This window comes from Tinamus guttatus, unplaced genomic scaffold (assembly GCF_059628265.1).
Source record: "Tinamus guttatus ecotype Peru unplaced genomic scaffold, ASM5962826v1 Tinamus_guttatus_pri_ptg000226l, whole genome shotgun sequence".
Taxonomy (NCBI): domain Eukaryota; kingdom Metazoa; phylum Chordata; class Aves; order Tinamiformes; family Tinamidae; genus Tinamus; species Tinamus guttatus.
The window spans coordinates 2,128,435-2,148,926 of NW_028288760.1; the positions used below are offsets into that span (position 1 = coordinate 2,128,435).

Sequence of the window (20,492 nt, forward strand, 5' to 3'; positions counted from 1 at the left end):
AAACCGGAGCGGTGAGCACCAAACCACGAGCTGGGAATCCTGGCATAGCCTGGTCCGTGTCCTGGTAACTTATGATTTACTTTTGTAATAACTGAAGCCATAAGGAACTCATTGGATTAAGAAGCCTTATTATTTATGTTGAGGAACGGTATAAGCCACATATCCACCCCTGCAGATTTGCTCTCCATATGAAACAGACTGCACTTTATAAGAGACCTCCCAGCCCCGCAGGAGCCGACAGGAATATTGCCATTGGATTCCAATAGGGCCAGCCATTCACCATATATATTTTAGTTCAAGGTTGTTTAAAAGCTGGTTATATTATCACCACGGCTGAGGAAAGGCAGAGCACAGGCGCCAGGGACACGGATAAATATAGAAGCGGGAAGCCCTCGGCATTCCCAGAAGAGCCGGGGGATGACCCTGAACGGGACCCAGGGTGGATTTGGAAAGCGGTACCCCGGGCTTAAAGAGGGGATTTGGCCCAGGAAGGGACAGCCCAAGTCCTGGGGACGTCAGACCACACAGCACAGCCCCTCTGCTGTATTTCATCCCCCCTGCTGTATTTCATCTCCCCATCCTCTATTTTTTATCCCCCCATCCTCTATTTTTTTTTTTTTTTTTTTTAACACCCTCCCTCTCCAAGGCAGCCCCACTTACTCCGCCAGCTCCTCCAGGCTCCGATAGACATCGTCATCGTTCTCTGTGGTCTCCTCCGAAGGGAAAGGCCTGGGAAGGAGACGAGTTACAGCGTTACTGGTGTTCCTGACCCACCAGCCCGACCTGGAGCATCGCCTCGAGGCTTTCCCAGGGCTAAATCCTCAGCCCAAACCTCCTTGTTTCTACGGAGGCATTTACTCCCGAGAAGACACCAGCAAATAACGTCGGAAGGGGATGAAAAAAACAACTGTGTTAATTAAATCTGATGTGTTATTGCTGGTGCGGCGCCAGGGCGGGCTGTGGCATCGCCCTGCCGAAAGCGCGGCGCTGTCGGATGCTCGTGTTGCGGCCGAGCAGAACTGGGAATGTGGGAACTTCTCACTGTCCCCAAGCTTCCCCCTCTGCTCTCGACCCTCCCCGTTTCACAATAAATTGCCTCTCCTGAAAGATTTAATACACAGCCTGGCCAGCCTCAGAATTTGCTATTTTTGGACATGGTTTCTTGCAATAACTTGCCCTCTCCCTCCTCTTTTTCCCTCTCCTGCGTCTCCAAACCAGGCTTAGGTGAGCCCAGGTGCCATCAAGGCCTAGGAGAGAGGAGCAGCTGCCTGCCTGGCACAGGAGAGGATGTCCCAACATCTGTTGGAGCCAGATGTTCAGGGAAACCCTCCACACTTTGGAGAGAAGCTGAAGAGCACAGAAGTGCAGTGAGAAAAGGGGAGACACGGAGGACTTTTATCAAACACAGCCACGTGTCCCTGTTTCCTCTCCCCGCTGTCCCCAAGCGGTTGGTGACTAATGCAAATGCCATGTCAACCCTGGACAAAAAGGCCAGCAGCTCCTGGAGCACATGGTGGAGAAAGTCGGGAAAACTGGGCTCCCTTCTCCAAAAGTTTCCTCCTGCTTTTAATCTCTGCCCCTTCCCTTTGCCAGCGCTCACCACACCACAAAGAAAGAAGTAGGAGGATCATAAAGAATTTAAAAATCACAAGAATGCATTTCCGACACAAATCCGGGCTTGAGGTGTAATCGGTTCCTAGGATAAAAATCCTTTTGTAAGACAAGGAGACACCAAAGAGGGAGAAAACTTCACCTTGGCTGCGGGCAAAGCACCGGAGCACGAGCCAGGGCGGAGGAGGAATTAATAACCTGTGTCTGTGCAATAGCAGCTAATGGCTGAAATAAGGAAGAATTAAAAGGAAAGTCACACTGAGGAGCCATTTGCTAAATGGAGCAGCTACAATGCGGAGCTGAAGGACTTTTTCTGGAGAAAGCCCTGGATTTGCGCTGTGGCCCCCAGCTGTTCCCCACACTGCAGCAAGTCGCCTTCATCTCCCCTCCACAGAAGGGAATTTATTTGAAATCTCTCCCTATTTTTGGTTTACACCCTCTACACCCATATGTGTTATTTTGCTTTGCCAAACGTTCATTCTCTGTCACAGAGTCAGTTATAGGAAGCCTCCGATACGCACCTATCGCAACGCGTTTTTAACACATCCCGGCGCTTTTCCAGTCTCCTCGCGGCGCTCCCGGGATGCGCACCCAGCCCTGTCCCTTCCATTACGCAGCACGCGGCCGCCTTTGCCGCTTCCCATCGGATCAGCCTCCCGCGCGGCGCCCGGCTCGGAGCGACGTCTTCCACTCGAGCGGCCAGCGGAGACGGACCGGAGCGGCCAGGAGGAAAAGCCCTGCTCCCATCGGGAATGTCCCCAGGGCCATGGGGCTGCTGGGGACCCGGCTGCACGGCCTGATTTAGAAGATCAGGAACGGTGTGGGAGATGCCTTTACACCCTCGGATGCATTGCGAGTTGATAATATTAATTGCATTTTTGGAGAATGACTGTGAATATCCCATTGTGCCAGAGCCCAGGATGATGAATTCACCAAAACCCAACACTTTTGCAATGTAAATTTGCATGCATTGGAAAACCCCTCTAATTTATTATCATTAATTAAGATCTAGACTTTTTACTCCAGCATCCCTTAAAAGCACCCGGTAATCCATATGCTCCAAGCCTGGGCCTGTCTGATCCCTCTCGGATGAGCAGCAAAACCCCAAGCAACTTCCCGCCTTGCTGTAAGAGGCTCTTGGGCATCCCAAGCCTTGCAGGTTCCTCCACAGACAAAACCCACGTGTTAGCAGAGATCAAAGAACCAAACGCAAGTGGCATCGATCCCATGTGTGACACGGGCGAATGTCCCCAAGAGCGATTGTCACCTGGTACCTAAACTGCAGCCTCTCAAGGGAAGCAATGGGGCAAGACCAAGATGCTCCAGTGGCATCGCGACTCCCAAAGGGTCCAGCTCTGTGTCAGAGCGGTCTCAATCCTCCCTCCGGAATGAGGCACTTCCTAGCATACCAAAAGCTGCTGAATTTAATTAAAATCATACCGCTGCACTACATGACTCATCCCTGGAAAGCACCACCTCCAATCGAGCCAACTCTCCGACAAGTCCCCTGAAAAATTATTATTTGCTTTCATTTGTGGTCTGGAACTTGCAAAACTTCTCGCAAGACTAATTCGGATAGAAATTTGGTGGGGGAGAAGCAGCGAGCGGCGTAATCGGATAACACAAAGATGATGGTTTTGCAGGAGAATCGAGTGTGCAGTGCCCAAGGGTTAGCTACGTACCCAGGTTTATCTTGAGCTCAAATCGGAACCAAGTGTTTCTGGAGGCTATGAGACAAGAAAATAACAGCTCGTATAATTTTATGTTTCAACACATTATCGCGCTTAAAAAAAAAAAAAAAAAAAAAAGAAAAAGAAAAAAGAAAAAAAAAAAAAAAGATTTCTCATGTACCAGCTTGGGAAAGCGGCAGGATCCTCTGCTCGCTCCAGCTCCGCTCTGACAATAACAGATGCAGGAAATCAAAAGGGGACTCTAGAAAAATCTTTTAAAAAATAGGAGGAAAAATCCCCCAGGGTTAGGGCATGAGCAATCGCTAGGCCTAGGTCTGACTCACCAGAAAGGAAGGGCAAAAGGCTTGAAGATATCGCAGCTGAAAACCCAAGCCGTGCACTTTGGGACTGCATCCCCATCCTGGGGATCCTGGGACTCCAAGGTCCTCCCAGGAAGGTCTGCTTGGATCACAGGAATCATCTCCTTTAAAACCTCCCCTACAAGGACCACACGAGCCAGGTCTGTTCAGGACCACAAGGACAACTGGGGACAGGGAAGAGTTTTCTGGGACCACTCTGCAAAGTAACCGCGTGCGTCTGCAAGGCAGTTCCCTTGCACAGGCTCCTAACACACCTGTGCACCCTTCCCCTCTCCCTTTGCAAATATTTTTAAAATATATTTTATTAAACACATGGTCTTCTGTGGAAAGTGACTTCGGCAGCTCAATGCGTATATAGAGGATTGATGTAGATTAAGGATCTTGGGAAAGGGCCTTTGAACACGCTAACGCCTTCCCGTTTTGGGATGGCTTTGCAGTGCATGCATTAAAAACGCACGACGGCAGCAGGAGCCAGCGTTCCGTAGCCTCCTGCTTGCAAAACTCCCGCTTCCAAGAAAAACACCCATCTCGGGGAGATGAAAAGCACCCTCCTCCTCGCTGCTCTCACCGGAGGAAAGGCTCGCCAAGAAAACTTCCATGGGAAAAAATCCCGGTCCATTGAAACCTGCACCAAAAATCCTCGGGGCCCTCTGGAGAGCTACAATTTTGCTAGAGGATACTTGGAAAGGGGAGGAAAGTCCACGCTGCAGAGCTTTATATATATACATTTGTATTTATTTCTTCTTGCGCCTAACTTGGACGCGGGCAGTGCCAGCTGAGGAAGGGGATAACGGGCTGCCCTGGCCATGAGTCAGGCCCACAGTGGAAAAATCCCAGTTTGCTCCATGTAAAATAAAGCCTCCTTGTTCGGAGGCTGCCGAGGACGGGCACGGAGCAGGGTGCTCATTTCTGAACACAGCAACGTGCTGAAGGGCGACACTGTTTTCCCAAAGCAGATCTGAAATCCAAAATAACTGAAATTACTGCAGAGCAGGAGGAGAAAACCCACAGCATGGGCTGTAGCTACAGCTGCAAGATATTAAGCCCAACCTTCGCAGTGCAAACAAAACATTGCATTCAGGATCATTTTCTGCCATGTTTTGCTATTTGTAGCTTGTTCCTCAGAAGAAACACTCTGTCATCCCAGCTATCCCGATAGCTATCTGATTTACTCCATGAAACAGGGCTTCTCTGGCAAGGTTCACATATCCAGAAATTATTAGACAGCAAGATGACTTTCTTCCCCGAGTAACACACAAGATTCATTTTTATTTTTCTATCCTGTACGCTGTGGAACATATTTGAGGACAAATAATAGCCTTGGGGATTTATTTTATTCTTAATCTGCATGATCGTGCAAGCAGCCCTAGAACTAAAACACTGTTTGGAGCAGAACTACACTCACGCTACAGGACCGAAGCCCAGAGCAGTCCAGCTTCCATCCCAACTGACTGCATTGCTGACGATGTTGCAAGAAACCATCTAATTAAAAACAACAACAAAAGACAAAAACGAGGGCCAGTGGCAACGGGATGCGACGTTTTCAAGCTAACGGGAGAGACGGCGTTTGCTGTTTTTACCATTTGACCCAATGCTGGACTGCACCCTATCTACCCAGCACAGCACTGGGGCCAGTTTGTGGAGGAAAACAAGTGTGTTTTATAACTGGGAGGGGAAGAAAAAAAAAAAACCACATGCACAGAAGGAAAACTATATTTAAAAAGTATTCCTGAGCAGCTAGCAAGGTGCTTCTGCACGAACCCTGCACCCAAAGGCAGCCCCCTTGACAGCTGTTTACCCCGATATAACAGCCCCAGCCATAACAACCACAGCCAGATGTGATTAAATGCAGAGGAGGGAGAGAAACATTATCAGAAGCATCACGTTGCAAGGATCTTACCTAATTCCTTTCGTTTGTGCAATACTGTGGAAGGAGAGCCTGGATACCGCAGATATCACCTGGGAACGAGAGAAAGAGAGAAAACTGTGCTGTGCTTACTGAAAATATGGGAAGCTTTGGTGGGAATGTGGGGACTCGCGGTGGGGCGTTTGGATCCATGGACATCGGCTAAAGCGGGTGTGCTCCGTGCCCAGGGAATGGGGACGGCCACCCGGGAGCAGCTCCATCCCAGGAAACGGCACCGTGCAGCTCATCACAGATCCAGGCGGGTTCGAGGGGGCTTTATGCAAGACTCAGCACCTCTGGAAATCGCCCTGTTTTGCATTTTATTCCAAAAGGTTTCCAACTCCTTAGCTCTTCTGCTGCACAAGAGGAGCTTACTGAGGCAAATCTACTGACATCGAAAGGTTTCGACTTCTTGCATTTCAATAAGGATGCATCACCCCTGTTAGAGGTGAAAGCTTGTTTTTCCTAGCAGAAAACAGCCAAAAGTGGCTCAAGAGTGAAATATTTCCAGCAGCATTGCAGCCAGGAAGGGGAGAGCCATCACCTTCTTAGGAAAATCCCCATTTTGGTCTATTTACATTTTAACTGCTACGCAGGATTCTCAGGTAACGCAGAAAACTTGATCCTCTCCCCCACCCTCCTGCTACCTCCCCCTTCCATGAGATGCTCCAAGAAGGTTTTTCTCGGTGTCCTTTGGAATTCGGAGCCCCTCACAGGGACCCACTGGGTCTCAACACGGAGGAAAGGAGCTCGAGCGGCCACTGAGGCTCTGCCCCCGCTTGGCATTTAGCAGGGGACCTTGGCAGCGAGTGCAGAGATGCTGAATTATTCAACACTTCAAATGAGACTCCGAAAGTCGAAACTCGGCCAAGTTTCTCCCTGGTATAAAATGTCACTAGCGGGACCGTGACACGGGAGTGACTCCAGAGCAAACGAGGGGATTTTCCTCTCTCCCCCCAAAGCCTCCTCGCCTGCCCGCGGATGCCCCCACGCCAGCGCTTTAAAGGACAGACACTCCAGCTGTCACTTTAATGTGCACGTTTAAATACAGCTGACCTTCCCTTGGAAAAATAAGTGACAACAGCCAGGAAAACCACTTCAGGGAGGTTATTCCAACACTCCCCATCTCCCACCTGCAAAAGCAGCAGGGCTGATTTCGCTCTGTTTTTGGAGAGGGCTGTGACGTGGCCCTCGAGCATCCCAAGGGCTCCAGGGCTCATCGGCCGCACGCGGCACCTGCGGATGCGTCACCCGTGCGTGGGGGGATACAGAGCGGGGCTGACATCCCAGCTGCCCAAAATATTCCGAGGGAAGCCCTAGACTGACGGAATGAGCTCTTCCATACTCTATTATTAGACTTATAAAGCACAAAAATCAGTTAACGAATCTCACCGCTGCATTCCATTTCCAGGGAAACTTGAGAGAAAAGCGGGCCACGTGCGACACCAGCTATTTTTGCTTTGCTCTTTTGTGAAACCCTTCAAATCTCCCAACATCCTGGCACATGAAAGCCAGGACCAGCTGCAGCAGCAACCCCAATGCACAACTCTGCTGTCTGCAACTAAATTCCAACCTAATCATCACCAGGTACTGATGCAAAAATGATCCTTTATTTTATTTTATTTTTTAGGAGAAACCAGGTCCCAAGAGCCCCCATAGTTTCCCAAAAGCAGCCTGGGCAGCCCCACATCCAGCTCTAGCCTCGCATCAGCATCTCCAGTGAGCTGGGAGTGGGAGAAGCCCCAGCTCCTGCAAGAAGTTCAGTCCAGAGAAGCCTTTAAGCACGGGTTATCCTCTCCATTTCAACAGGATTCAACAACTTTCTTCAAACTAAGCAAATCCTTAAGTGCTTGCTAAACCGTGTCTCATTTTCCCTGCTAAAATAGCATCTTATTCACTGAGAAACACAGCTCCCAGCTGGGAGTTTCTACCATGCACCGTGCAGAGAGGCAGCGGGCAGCATGGAAGGTCCCTGACCTCGTTTGGGGCTCATGGTTCGATCTGTGACATCAGGACACATTAATGCAACTCACAGAGGTCTGACACTAAGTGAAACTCTAGTTCTGGGGGTATTTATACCCCACTGAGGTTTTATTGCAGCTTGGCAATGCAGAAGCCGTTTGGCCTTTCACAAGGCAGTAAAACCAAAACCTCCCCAAAATCCCCCCCAAAAACTTGTGATTTACCTTAACTATTGCTTAAGTTCAGTCCTTTGGGATTCCCCTCCCAAAGCCAGCACAAAATCATGAAGCATGAGGCCACTTTGAGTGCTTCCAATAGCATTTTCCCATGCAAGGTGAAGGACACTGCTTGGCATTCCCAACATCCCAACCTGCCTTTTATTTCCAGCACATTGGCTAGACCAAATTGATCTAGTTGATCATTTACCCATTGGTATGTTGACAAAGCGTCTCAGAGACCCCGCTTTCAGAAATCACCAAGTTTCCCAGAAAGCAAATTATGAGTCCCAAACTGAGTTCCTCACATTCACTTGTCCCTTTGCAAGGATCCTGGCTGGATAAAGAAATGGGATTTTTGCAAACAAACAAACAAACAAGCCCCACCATCATAAAACCTCACAGCACCATAAGAAAACCCATTTTCCCTTTCCTTAAGGCCAGAGCTTCCTAAAGAATTAAAAACAAACTAAAACAAAACAAAAATAATTAATTATACTGACTGCTCTTCTATTTCCCCCATCATTGTTTATTTCTGGCAGTATCTCTGTGCATCTAGAAAACTCTAAAATAAACCCTCTCGCTGTTTGAGAAAACAAATAGAGCCAGCTGGGCTGGAAAACACTTTGCATACGAGAAACTCCCCAACCTTTCTACGTGCTGCAAGCGTGCTTGGATCTCCATGCATTCCCACTGGGATTCCAGGTCGTTCCAAGGGATGCAGCGAGCGCACACGTCCCCAGAACAGGTCAATATTTGCTTCCAAGCAAACTAGGAGCTCTCAGCCTGAACAGAAACCTCGATCTCACCCCATCTCTGCACTCCCTCTTCTTGGGTGGCAGGTTTAATTAATATTTTAAAAGATGCCAGCGGGAAGCACCCGGCTCGGAGCAATGCCCGGTCTCGGCGTTTGCAGGTGCAGAGCTATTTGCACACACGGCCGTGCCAAGTCTGCTCACTGTCCTGCACATGTCCTGCTGCAGGTGACAACGCTCGGGGGTGGCCGGTCACCTTGTGCATTCTCCGCCCACGCAGCCGCGGATGGGGAAAATAAACCTGGAGCCATTTGGGAGCACTTTGCACCCAGGCGCACCACGTACGCACTATTTGCAAGCCAATGTGTCACGAGAAGCTTCCAGCTCCCTGTGCACATGCCCAGCCTCCAGTTAGCACCACACTCACATCAGCCCCGAGTTTGGAAGTCGCTTGCCCGATGGTTCACCGTAGCCAGCACAAACTGCACAAAACACAAGCACCAGGTGAAGGTCTAGACCTCACTCTGGACCAATTATTTATACTCCTGCCTATTGCATAGCACCTGCAAGGTTTCTTGCACACGTGCAGGGAGCTCAGCAGATGCTAAAGCTACAACTAGTGCATTGCTGTGCCCCAGCTGCAGCACAGCCCAGGCTATGGCCACCAGAGCATCCCATGGATGTCACAGGGAATCCCTTAAATCACCATCTCCTGATGCAGCAACTCTCGCAGCGCTGAATCATCCGATAAGACCATTGCTGTAAATCCCTGTGATGGGACAGCAGCAGTCCCTGCAAAGCAGAAAGAGCCAAGGCTTGGCACTGCCTTATTCCTTTGGATACCAAGGATGAGCAGTGACTCGGTGACGCTCTCAGAGCTGTTTGGTTCTCCCATGCAGGGATGCTCTCCTGCGGCCAGCATCCTCACTCCACCGAGCCGGGTGCTGAGGAACACTTGTTAAATAATATTAACCATTTTAATGACTGGCTTAAGCCTTTCCAGAGCAGACAGACCTTCCTCAAAGGTGTCTGCAGAGGTTCCTTCCCCCTGCCTTGGAAAACAAGGTGCTGCAAGCAGCGTTTGGGGGGCACTTTGGTGGATTTTGTTTGATTATTCTTAAAAAGGATTCGAAATCACACAACGGCTCCCTGATACAACCCAGCAGTAGGCACATCAACCCTGGCGAGTCACCAGCTCCCGAGAAGCTGCTCTTTCAGCTTGGCATGAGGCCTTTGCCCTCAGTTTGCCAACTGGGCAGGACGGGAAGGCATCCGAGGATGTCAGTTTTGCTTCCTGGATTCCTGAACGCCAATTCCCCGGATCACAGATGAATCACAACCGCCGGATGAATCACAACCCTTTTGCTGGAGCAGGCACAAAGCTGAGCATCTTGCTCAGGTAGCTGCTCCCTTGCTCTTAGAAAAACACAACTGTAGCAGGAATTGCCATTCAATACTGTTTTCAAGCAAGCAGTAAATAGAGTCCTAGAGACCAGACAGAAGTTTGGTGGGAGGTTTGTAGAAGATGTCACGACCATCTGCCTCACTGGGGGCTAGAGCACCCAGTCTGCCCATCAGGAGCAGAAAAATCAGGTGCAAGAGCTGAATTTTGCTCCTGAAATCCAGCAAGGAAGGCTAGACGCGTGTGGCTCCTTTTCTGGAAACATTCTTGGCCACGGGAACAGGAAAGGGTTAAAACCCTCCCCAGTGAACATTTGACACAGATCGGCCCCGAGACCTCTTAGCCACAGCCAGGGAGCCCTTGTCAGGCCACGTTACGGTTACAGCCGCGCGCCAAGGACAAGCGATTGCACCTCTCAAGATAATGAGGTTAAGGCCTTTAACGAGCGCGGAGCAGCGCGGATGCACTTGGCAGCTGGGAGCACCTTGCCCGAAACACCAGCCCTGCAAGGGCACAAGGGTCATGCACCAAACTTAGGCACTTCTGTGGCCACCGTGTCCTTACGGGACTCCCACGAATCCCTATCGGATACGCCATGGATTATGCTTCTCCATAAGGACACTGAGATGCCGTCAGCCCCCCTGGACCGTGTTCAGAAGGGGCAATGGCACCGTCTGCACATGCCACCTCTCCTGGTCCCAGAAAGCTTCACCTCCAGTAACTCTTTTTAAAACAGCATTATTAAACCTGGCGTTACTTTGCATTAAAACCATTACATAATGCGTTGGGGGACCCAAATGTGCTCCCGGTTAAGTCACCAGTGAAACCTCTGCCCATTTCCAGGGGTAAAAACACTCAGCCCTTGGATCACTCTAACATATTTTGAGCTCTTTAGGGCTGACATAATTTCTCGTGCTCTGTCCATTACAACATGGGGCAGTTATTGCAAAACAACAACATTCCCTGACTAGGAAAAGAATAATTCTGCAAATTTTGAGGTAATGGGGTACAGCCCCCACATACCTGGGTTGCTACAGGAGGTTTTCTCGGATGGGCTCAAGAGATGAGACGATCTGAGCTCCGTTTCCCTCTCAGAGCAGTCCAAAAGCATCACCGAGTTGCGCTGCGGGGCAGGAGGGCCTAGAGCATCGGTCCAGTCTAGGAGCGGGTGCTCCAAAACCCGGTCCCGCTACCGAAACCGCGTGCTCGGGAGGAGCAGCCTTGCAACGCAGCCTTGCACCTCCCTGCAGCGCCAGGGCTTCATCCGACCCCAACCGACTAGTCCAGAATGGGTAAAATATCCCCGGGTTTAGGGTAGCAGAGCCCATCTCACGTTTCTGCAGGACGGTGCTCATTAAATATTGAGCTGAGCTCCTCCAGCTGCAGCGTTGCAAGGACCAAAGCTGGCCAAGTGGATGCGTGATCAACCTCGGGACACGGGCTGCTCCTCGGGAGGAGGGAAGTACAACCCCCATTTAATGCACACAGGCCCGGATGCATTGTGAGTCCTACAGATTTTACCTAAATTGCACCACAGGGTTGTGCAATTCAGCAATTTCCCCCACCTGCCTCGCTCCTCCCTCCCAGAAAAATCTGCTTTCTGAGGAAAACGTCTCCTTGGATACTCAGCTGCCCAACAGGCAAAGGGAACAGAGGCCAGGCACCTTGCACTTCCCCTTTGCAAGCAGACATTGCCTCCAAGTTTGCACGGCAGGTTGGAAATACTTTTGGAAATACTTTGCTATGATCCTGCTGGGCTGCACGGATGCGTCGCTTCCCTTCTTTCCTGGCTTTTTGTTGCAAGGGAGAGGCAACGTGCAGGTAGGAAACTCATCGAGAGACTAGTTTAAGTGCATGAACAAAGCCAGCCACTAACTGCCCCTGCTGAAGGTTTGCATCAAGGCGGCTTTAGCTCCGTTTCCATCTCTTCCACCACCTCTTCATCCCCTCCTGACACTGCAGGGGCTCAAGGGTCCTCATCAACTCCAATCCGTAATTCCTGATGCCCAAATCCCCAAGCAAAATCCCTCCTTGGGTATCTTGGAGGCACCATGGGTTAATTCAGAGCGCTAGATGAGACACCCAAGAGCAGCACGATGAGCAAAGCTGCATGAACGGGTGTCCCCGAACCAAAATTCGGCCTTGAACAGGCACTTGTAATTAAAAATAGCAGGTTCTGCAAGCTGACACATGGCCTTGATTGAAGGACCCCTTAACCTTGGGGGGCGAAAGCCGATTTCCGCAGTGCACATTCCCCATCCCCCAGTATTGATTGGATTTGAAAACAGATGGAAAAAAACCACACAAAAAACCAGCTAGTCAGATGTGTAACATGGATATCCAAACCTGCTTCCAAGAATCTGGCTTAAGTCTCTATTAAGTTTAATCCCTTTTGATCAAGGCCCTGAATGTAAGCAGAAAATGCAGCAGATTTTCACATACCTTTAAGTTCAGTTCTCCACAGTGTTCTTAAATGGAGTCGGGCCATCAGGGAAAAAACAATAATAATAAAAAAATCCCACACCATATGGAGTGCAGAAGAGAGGAGGTTTATGAACGCTTTGTAGGCACTGAGAAAATTGGAAGCATCCGTATGAAACCAATTCACTGGCGCAATGGTCATTTACCTACTGAAGGAAAAGTGAAATTCTCCTTGGCTTACTTCCCTTCCTCTCTATTCCAGCTGCTAAAGGAAAAAGTAGCAGGAAAAAAAAAATAGAGATGATGGCAAAAAGCCAATTCTGTGGATTTTGCAGAGCCTGGTCCAGCCCTGCCTCGGGCTCCTTGCATTTGTTTGGGAATTGCCACATCCTCACAGCCGGAGGGACTTGGAGCAGAAATCCCACCCGGAACCACCTTCCTTGGGGCATCCCCAGCTTCCCAAGCAAAGCAGATTCCACCTGGAAGAAGCATTTCCATTTTCACAGGGCCAGATGAAAAGAAAAGGGGAAGAAAGCCCCAAAAATGAAAGAAGCTACCTAAGAACCTGACATTCAGGAAAGATGCAAGAAAACTGATTTTTTGGTGTATGCTTTCTGCTTTGCTCCAGAAAAACAGCTGTTGAAAGCCTTCCAGAAATAAAAATGCAGTTAAGAAAAAAAGGGGGTTTCCCCACAATAATATCCATACTGCAAAAACAACCCATCAGTTCCTCTCTGATTTGTTACCCAAAAAACAGCTGTTAAAATAGCGAAAAGCAACTTCCTCAAGAGCACGACTACCTAGAGGCATCACGGGGCACTGGAGAAGAGCCTGGCTCAGGAAAGGACAAATTTCCAAGAGCGACTTAATCCCACTTGTGTTGATGGACCTGAACCTCCTGGCTCTGCAGATAGGCAGGAGCATCTCCCTGATGGATGGGCAATTCTCCGTGGAGCTTCCCTGGGATAATCGCAGTCAGAAACTACGTCCCCTTCCTCGTACGCTGTAACCAGGGATAAATAAACCCGTAAAAGCGGCTTTGATTTGCCTAGATGCGCTAAGTGGAGTCTTTGCTGTCTCCGCAGACAGCACATTTGCTGCTATGTGGGTGCCTGGAGCACGCAGCCCTTGAAACCCGCTTGCAAAGTGCCTTAGAAAAGCGTTGCACTAAAACACACTGGAAAAAATTGGCTCCCTTGATGGGATGCGATCCGTCACAGCTCACACATTACAGGCGGAAGGGGAGCTGGATGGGTTTCCACGGCCACTACTGTACAGAGAATGAGATGAGATGATCTAAGGGTCCCTTCAGACCTAACAAATCCGTGCGGCTATGAAAAAAATATAGAAAAGAAGATTAGAACTTGGCTGCCTACAGGAAAAAAAAAGAAAAGAGAAATCAGGCGTGATGTTTCCAGTTAATAATTCAGGGAATGTAAATAGCTCCGTCAGCACCACGCGGGTGGATTCCCCGGACGGATCCTCCACCGCAGGCGCCTGCGGACACAGGACTGCTCGAAACGGCGTCGAAAACCCTAAAAACCCAGCGCGGCCCCGCGCATCCCCGGCCGGGACGTTTTGTTGGCAGCTCCGCAGTCGGCGTCGCCGGCTGCTGGAGCGGCGCCGTTTAAAAATTAATATGAACAGATTGAGCGAACGCGGAGCAGGCGGAAAGCAGACAGGCCGATGGATCTGAGCATGCAACGTGAAAACTGCATCGGAGGAAAGAGAGAGCTCCGCAGGGACGGGATGCCGCTGATGTCCCCCCGGGATGTCGTGTCCAAACCAACCCCGCTGTGCAGGACATCTACTATGAGAACCCCTGCTGCAAAAAACACTCATGCAGATTCCCCAAGAAAAGGCTCAGCCCTATAAATCCCCTTCTTGCTGTCCCAAGCTTTGAGAAAACACAGCTTTCTGCTGCAAAAGATACTGATAAGCATCTCATTTCTGTCCAAGAATTAAAAAGCCACAATGTTGACACTGAACCCACAAACTTCCAAAGAAAATATTTCCCATTTTTGGACAAAAAGGCAAAACAAAAGTCACTTTTTAAAAAGTATTTTCCCATTTGATATTAAAGGTGTTCTTCACGCAGAAGATCTTCTTTCACCAGATATGGATACCTTGCCTAGAGTGCAGAGAAGTGCATTAGACAGCACCAGCAAAAAGATAACGGATTCAGACTACACAGAGCAAAAAAAAAAAAAAAAAAAAAAAAAAAGAGCTTTCATTTCAACATTGAACCTGTATCACTTCATCAGAGCAAGTCTGTCCATGGGGAGGAATCTTAAAGGTTTGAATAATTCCTTATCAAAATCAACTGCACTTGCACGCGGCTTCCACGAAAGCATCAAGACAGGGCAGGCAGCAGCACGAAAAGGAAAATATCTCCTTGTCAAAATGACATTCCCTTTGGGACCTCAATCCCCGCAAAGGCATTTACCCGTGCGCACTGTGTTGGGTTTCCGATCCTGCACTTCTGAAACACATTATGCGGGGCACTTGAATAATTATGTTTGACTTATTTAACAATTTAACACTCGCATGCTTGGCTTTGCAGCTGGAGGAATAAAATCACATGTTTGAGTGACTGGAAGAAAAACGATGGCTAGACAATGTATGTATATTTATGCAAGTATTCCCCCTGCCCCGGAATTATATTTGCAAGGAAAACGTCAAATGGAGCAAATTCTCTCCCTGGCTGCAAATGGAGTTTGGGAATGGTATGACTGCTCAGTGAGCAGTGCTGGGTGTCCAGAAATGTCAGGACGAGCTGCTGTCCTCGCTTGACCGTCTTGGAGCTGTGTTCTTTAAGTGCTTCCTAATGCTCCGACCATGGGCACTATCAGCAATGAACAGTCACAGGTCGTGGTAATGGTATCTGTAAAGCCGTGGTTAAAAGCAATCCACTGACCTGCCCTATGCCAAAATAACTCTTTTTTTTTAAAAAAAAAAAAAGGCTTTTATTTATCACTTATCCAAACTATGTATAGAGAAAAGTCTGCATAAAAAGTGTGATCCCAGCTCGGTGCATCTCACACTCTGCCTTTGCATCCAGAGCCAGGGCAGCTCCATGCCTGCTCTCTCCCCACATCCACACCAATTTTCCCTTGCAAACACCTCAGCATGGGAAGCCAGCCTGCAGAGGGGCTATTGCTGCTGCAGCCCACGTCCTCAAATTACCATTTCCAGGCAGAAACGTTAATATTTTATCAGCCACTAAAATGAAAATGCCCGGTTCCTATGGCAATCGCTCAAGGATTGTCCACCGCGGAGATGCCAGGTTCATGAGCACACCCGGGCTCCAGACCATGTCTTGGAGACCCCATGTGCACCCTGTCCCATCTAAAACACGGGATTTCCTTGTCCCAGCTCCCGAGAGCATTAACATCACTCCAGTCTTAATCAGAAAAATGCTTCGTGCTGGATGACCAAGTGACGGGGCACATCTACAGCAATTAGAGCCACAGGTCTGGAGACATTTCAATGACTTGGCTGAGCACAGCCTTCATTTCCTGATGCCTCCACAGCTGCCTTCCAGCTTTGGACGTTTCCTTTGGGATGTCCTCCTGGGAACACGCACTGCCCAGGGCGAATGACGGCGTCTGTGTCACCAGGCTGGCACCCTGATGACAGAGGTGACCTTGCCAAAGCCACCACGGCAAACCTCCACGTCACCAATCAAACTGCGAGGGTCATGATGCAAGGTGGGAAACCAGGCGCAGGAAAGGGAAAAACACCAGAGAAATCAAATGCAGCTAAATGAACCCTCTCGGCTACACACATATACCCAGCTCCATCGTGTGTCAGTGGAGCTGCACGGGTTTGTGGGCAGCCGGGACACGAATAATGTCACACAAATCCTCACATCCGTCTTAGTGACGCTCGCTCCAAGAGGACAGCGCTCGGATCAATCTCTGTCTCGTTATCGACAACTTTCCCCGCAGATTTTGCACGACTGCTGCCAAAAGCACTTCCAGGGTCTCCGAGGGAATGGGCATGTCCGGTCCCAGCCCAGCTCTCGCTGGATTCTCCTTCAAGTGCCCTTGTGGGAAGAGCAGCGAGGGCTCCCTGGGGACCGTCCCTGCCCATCTGGGCTCCGCAGGGCCCGTGTCTTGGGAAAGGGTTTCAATCCCAATGCGAGGCACCTTCCAAAGCCTAGATGGGAATTTTAAACGAAATACTAGAAGAGGAAGCTCTGTCCATAAATCCCATGAGCCAGACCGGCCTCCTATCATGTCTTTCCAAGAGCATCTCTGAGATGACCCTGGAGGGTTTATCTGCCACCTCGATCTCCAGTGTGGATCCTGGGCCAGGATCCAGGAGATTCATGCAAATACACATCCCTCCAGGGCTTCTCTGGCTGGTCCCTCCAGCAGTATCCTGCAGTTCTGCCTTAGCTCTCACCATGGAGCGCCCTGGGACACATATATCTGCAAGCTGAAATGCAAGCTTCTCTTGTGTAGCACTGTACATCGAGGTGCAATTAGTCTGCAATTGATACGGCACTTCATGACAAGCTTAAAATAAAATTATAAATAAACAAACAAGGAAGCACGCGGAATAAACCTGCAACCTATTAAGCAAGCGCCTGTGGTGCTACAAACACTCATTACCAGTGCTTTAACTGCAGAGCATTCCACCACCTGGACAGAGTTGAGCCATTCATGGCTTTGCATTTGCGATTTAAATATCTAAAATACCCAGATCTGCCATTCCCAAGTCATTCCCCTTCCTCCCAGCACAGAGCTGGCTGACAGCAAGACAACAGAGTGGAAGCGATGAGCTGTGATGAGGAAAAAAACTATGCAGGAAAAGGACCAGAACTCTATTAAACTATATTAAAAAGCCAGCAAGGAAACAAGTTCAAACAGCTCCCTGTAAAGCAGCTCCACTCTCCAGGGCTCCATTTAAGAGACATTCTTTTATTAGAAAGTCACTGCAGATGACGGCTGAGCACTTCCAATAAAGGATAGGTGGATGGGGAGGGAGGATTTCTTTTTCATTACGATTACAAAAGGCCCTCAGGCAGAAAAGAGTGGAAAACCTCCAGATCCAGGAGTTGGCTTCCGTCCTGTTCATTAAGCCACCCAACGCGCTGCAAGGTCTGAGCGGACGCAGACCTGGAGGACGTCCCGGTCCGTGTTGGGTACGTCCATCGCGCAGGTGTCCAGCCATGCTGTTTTGCCAAAAAGCCCTTCACACCTTGCTATTCCCTTTCCCTTCAAGCTGAGGGCAAAAACTGAACAGCTTTAAGTTGATGCGGTGGTTATTTCTTCAAGAAGGATCCCTAGGATCCAGCTAGCTGTAGTCAACCTCCCCTTCCAAGCAGAGAAGGCAGAACGCATCCCGGTTCTCCAGCTGCCATTTCAGCTCCAGTTTTTCATTGGAAAGTCAAATGATCTGAAGTGAAATGATCTTTGATGCCAGAAAAAAAAAAGACAACTAGAGAGGCCATCTGTTTTTAACCATCTGATGGTTCCACCCACAGCCCTCTCTCCAGGGCAGACCCTGAGATTCACTGCATTATCTATTCACAAAAAGGCAGCAAAAATAAGCTGGATATTTTAATGAAGATGATCATATTGCTGGGCTTACTCCACTTTGATTATGAGGAGAATGGGAACTTTCATATCTAAAAAAAAAAATTGCACTGTCAAAATTAACATTAAAAAAGTCTATTTTGACCCTAGGGCCCACAGAGAAAGATGTTCCATTATCCATGTGCATGAACATAACTATGTTTTAATAATCTTTAACTAGAAAGAGGAGACCTTTTTGGCTTGCTCACTTCTGCAAAAGCTTTGAACTGGAACCTAGGGATGAGCAACACTGAAGGCCAGTTACTCCTCCAGGATGCCAGCCGGGATGCTGGGTTCAGCATCACCTCTGCAAGCATCTGCACCCTTATTTTATTTTTTGGGGGGAGAGACATAAGCAGCCCTACAAGAGCAGAGCATCAGCGAGTGCCATGGATAGAGCAGGAACGCGATGCCCCGCGCACAAATCCCGGCCCGTGGCATTTGGGACAAGTTTTAGGGGCTGCTTTCACAGCTGTATCTGGAGCAATTCGAATTTCACGCGGCCTCCTTGGCGCTAAAATCACGTTTCCATAGAAACAGCTAGACAGAGCACAGGAGTTAAATCTTATTTACTCGGTTAAAGAAAAGGGCTTCTCGAGCTCTTGTTTTAGACTGGAGGGTAGACTGCTACATTATCAGGAAGACCAGGATTTAACAATGTTACAGAACGCTGCTCTTAAATAAACAATGCCTGATTTTCCTTTTGCCTCCTTTAAACTCAATTATTATAATAGGGTTTACATACATTGACTTCTTCCCCACCTCCTTTCCATAAAGTATCTCTAAGGAAGCCAGCGAGATGTGCGACTTTTATTTAATTTTCTGATCAAACCTCAGCATTTTTTTGGAAGATTTTTTTCCTTCCCCTGCTCACACAAATGAAAACAACACCAACAAATGAGAATATCTACAACTTTAGCACCTGGCCGACGGTTCATAGCAACCTGGTGTTTAAATCAAGCGTCCTGACCTCAAGTCCAAAGAGGTACCCAAACTGCAAACTCTTATTCTTTAAAACACACCAAATTGGGATGTGACCTTCACATTCTCCCTTCTTCCAACCTGCTCCCACCAGCTTAGCACGTTAATCCTGAAGCACCTGCCAGGCATATTTAGACCAAGTTCAAACCTGGATTTAAAATCAATAGACATGCACAAATCACCGATTTTCTCCTATTAGAAGCAAGGAGGAATACTAAACACCCAAGCAGCTTTGCCACAACAAAACGCAACGTTGCCTGTTTACAAAATATTTCATTTTGGGTGGGTCTCTGCAAAAAAACACACGCTTGGTACCCACAAACACATACGCAAAATGCACCAACACTTCAAGTGCTAAGATTTATAGGTCGGAAATATCCCTAAAACTCCTCTGCCTTATCCTGCACCTTTGCAAAGTTGGCGTATGCGTTATTTAGGATGAATAATACATGCAGGTACTGCAAGTAGGGTGGGTTGGTTGCAGGGACTGCATTGCGCAGGCTGCAGGTACCGATTGCCTCCCTGCTAAGGGAGCAGCTGCTGCTCCGGAGTGGAAAAGGGGCTGCAAAACCCTCATTTAATTAATGGTATTCAAACCGTATGCACATCACTCCGCGACAGCCCAAATCTCTGCCCACCAGAGACCCCGGGGCTAACTCCTGCCCTTGCTAGTGCGAAACGGGGTCAATTTAAAACAAGTGAAGCATTTGCAAACATTTCCTTTCAGAGGAGAGAGGAGAAAAAGGGCACCAAATAAAGGTGACCTGCAAAACTTGGGGCAGGATTACACTTAATCCCATTGCGCAGCGCCTGGCCACCCTCCAGCTAAAGCTGGTTGTGGAGATTTTGCTGAGGAACAGCCAGGGCTCAGGGTCTCACCTCCTTGGCAGTGACTTTACCCCCTATTCAACTGTGGTCATGGGTGTTTTCCAACCGACCCTTTCGAAAGGGAAAGGTGGTTTCACTCAGGAAAGATCCCATTTGAGGGCAAGGGTCTCGGATATGGACCGTGTTGCACGTGGATGGGAAATGCACCCATTTTTGAGCTCCACGGACCTGTAATCCTCCAAGAACAGCTCCAGGGTCTCGTCCCGATCTATAGGGAAGTGTTTTGTGGTCCTCGCGCATGCACAGAGGAGGACAACGTAGGGGACAGGGACAGAGGAGGGTTTAGCCGTGAGCAGCTCTGCAGGGACATGGGTGGGATGGAGCAGAGGGAGGATGTGTCCTCATGCATCCTGCAGCTCCACGGGCATTCCCCAGACCAGGATGCTGTTTGGGACCGTGATGCAGAGGACAGCAATGGATTTGCACGTGGGAAGGATGGGACCGGCCATGCCCGCTAGGGAGCTGTGGCTGGTCCCCTCTGAGGACAAGTGTCACTTCACTGGCATTCCCAGAGTGACAAGGGGGACAAGCAGCCACCCACCCACCAGAGCACCCTGCCATATTTCCCATGTCACTCCATCTACTCGACTTCCACGGAAAAAGCCAGGAGGCTGGATCCACTCCTCCTCCAGCTGCAGTTTCCACACACGGGGCAGGCTTGCATGGAAAGTGCCGCTGCTTGGGGCCCATTTTTCAAACAGTTGTTCTTTTAAATG

General features: G+C 49.2%; 1 protein-coding gene across 2 annotated transcripts in view; it reads right to left on the reverse strand.

Annotated features, from left to right (window-relative positions):
* Window positions 1-20,492, reverse strand: part of VAV2 (vav guanine nucleotide exchange factor 2) — an 88,509-nt gene that overhangs the window by 26,564 nt on the left and 41,453 nt on the right. For both annotated transcript variants that reach the window (XM_088525332.1, XM_088525331.1), the window contains exons 3-4: window positions 5,562-5,620; window positions 661-729 (exon numbers count right to left, since the gene is read on the reverse strand). In XM_088525332.1, the coding sequence (XP_088381458.1) occupies window positions 661-729; window positions 5,562-5,620 (128 nt within the window). The remainder of the gene's footprint in view (window positions 1-660; window positions 730-5,561; window positions 5,621-20,492) is intronic.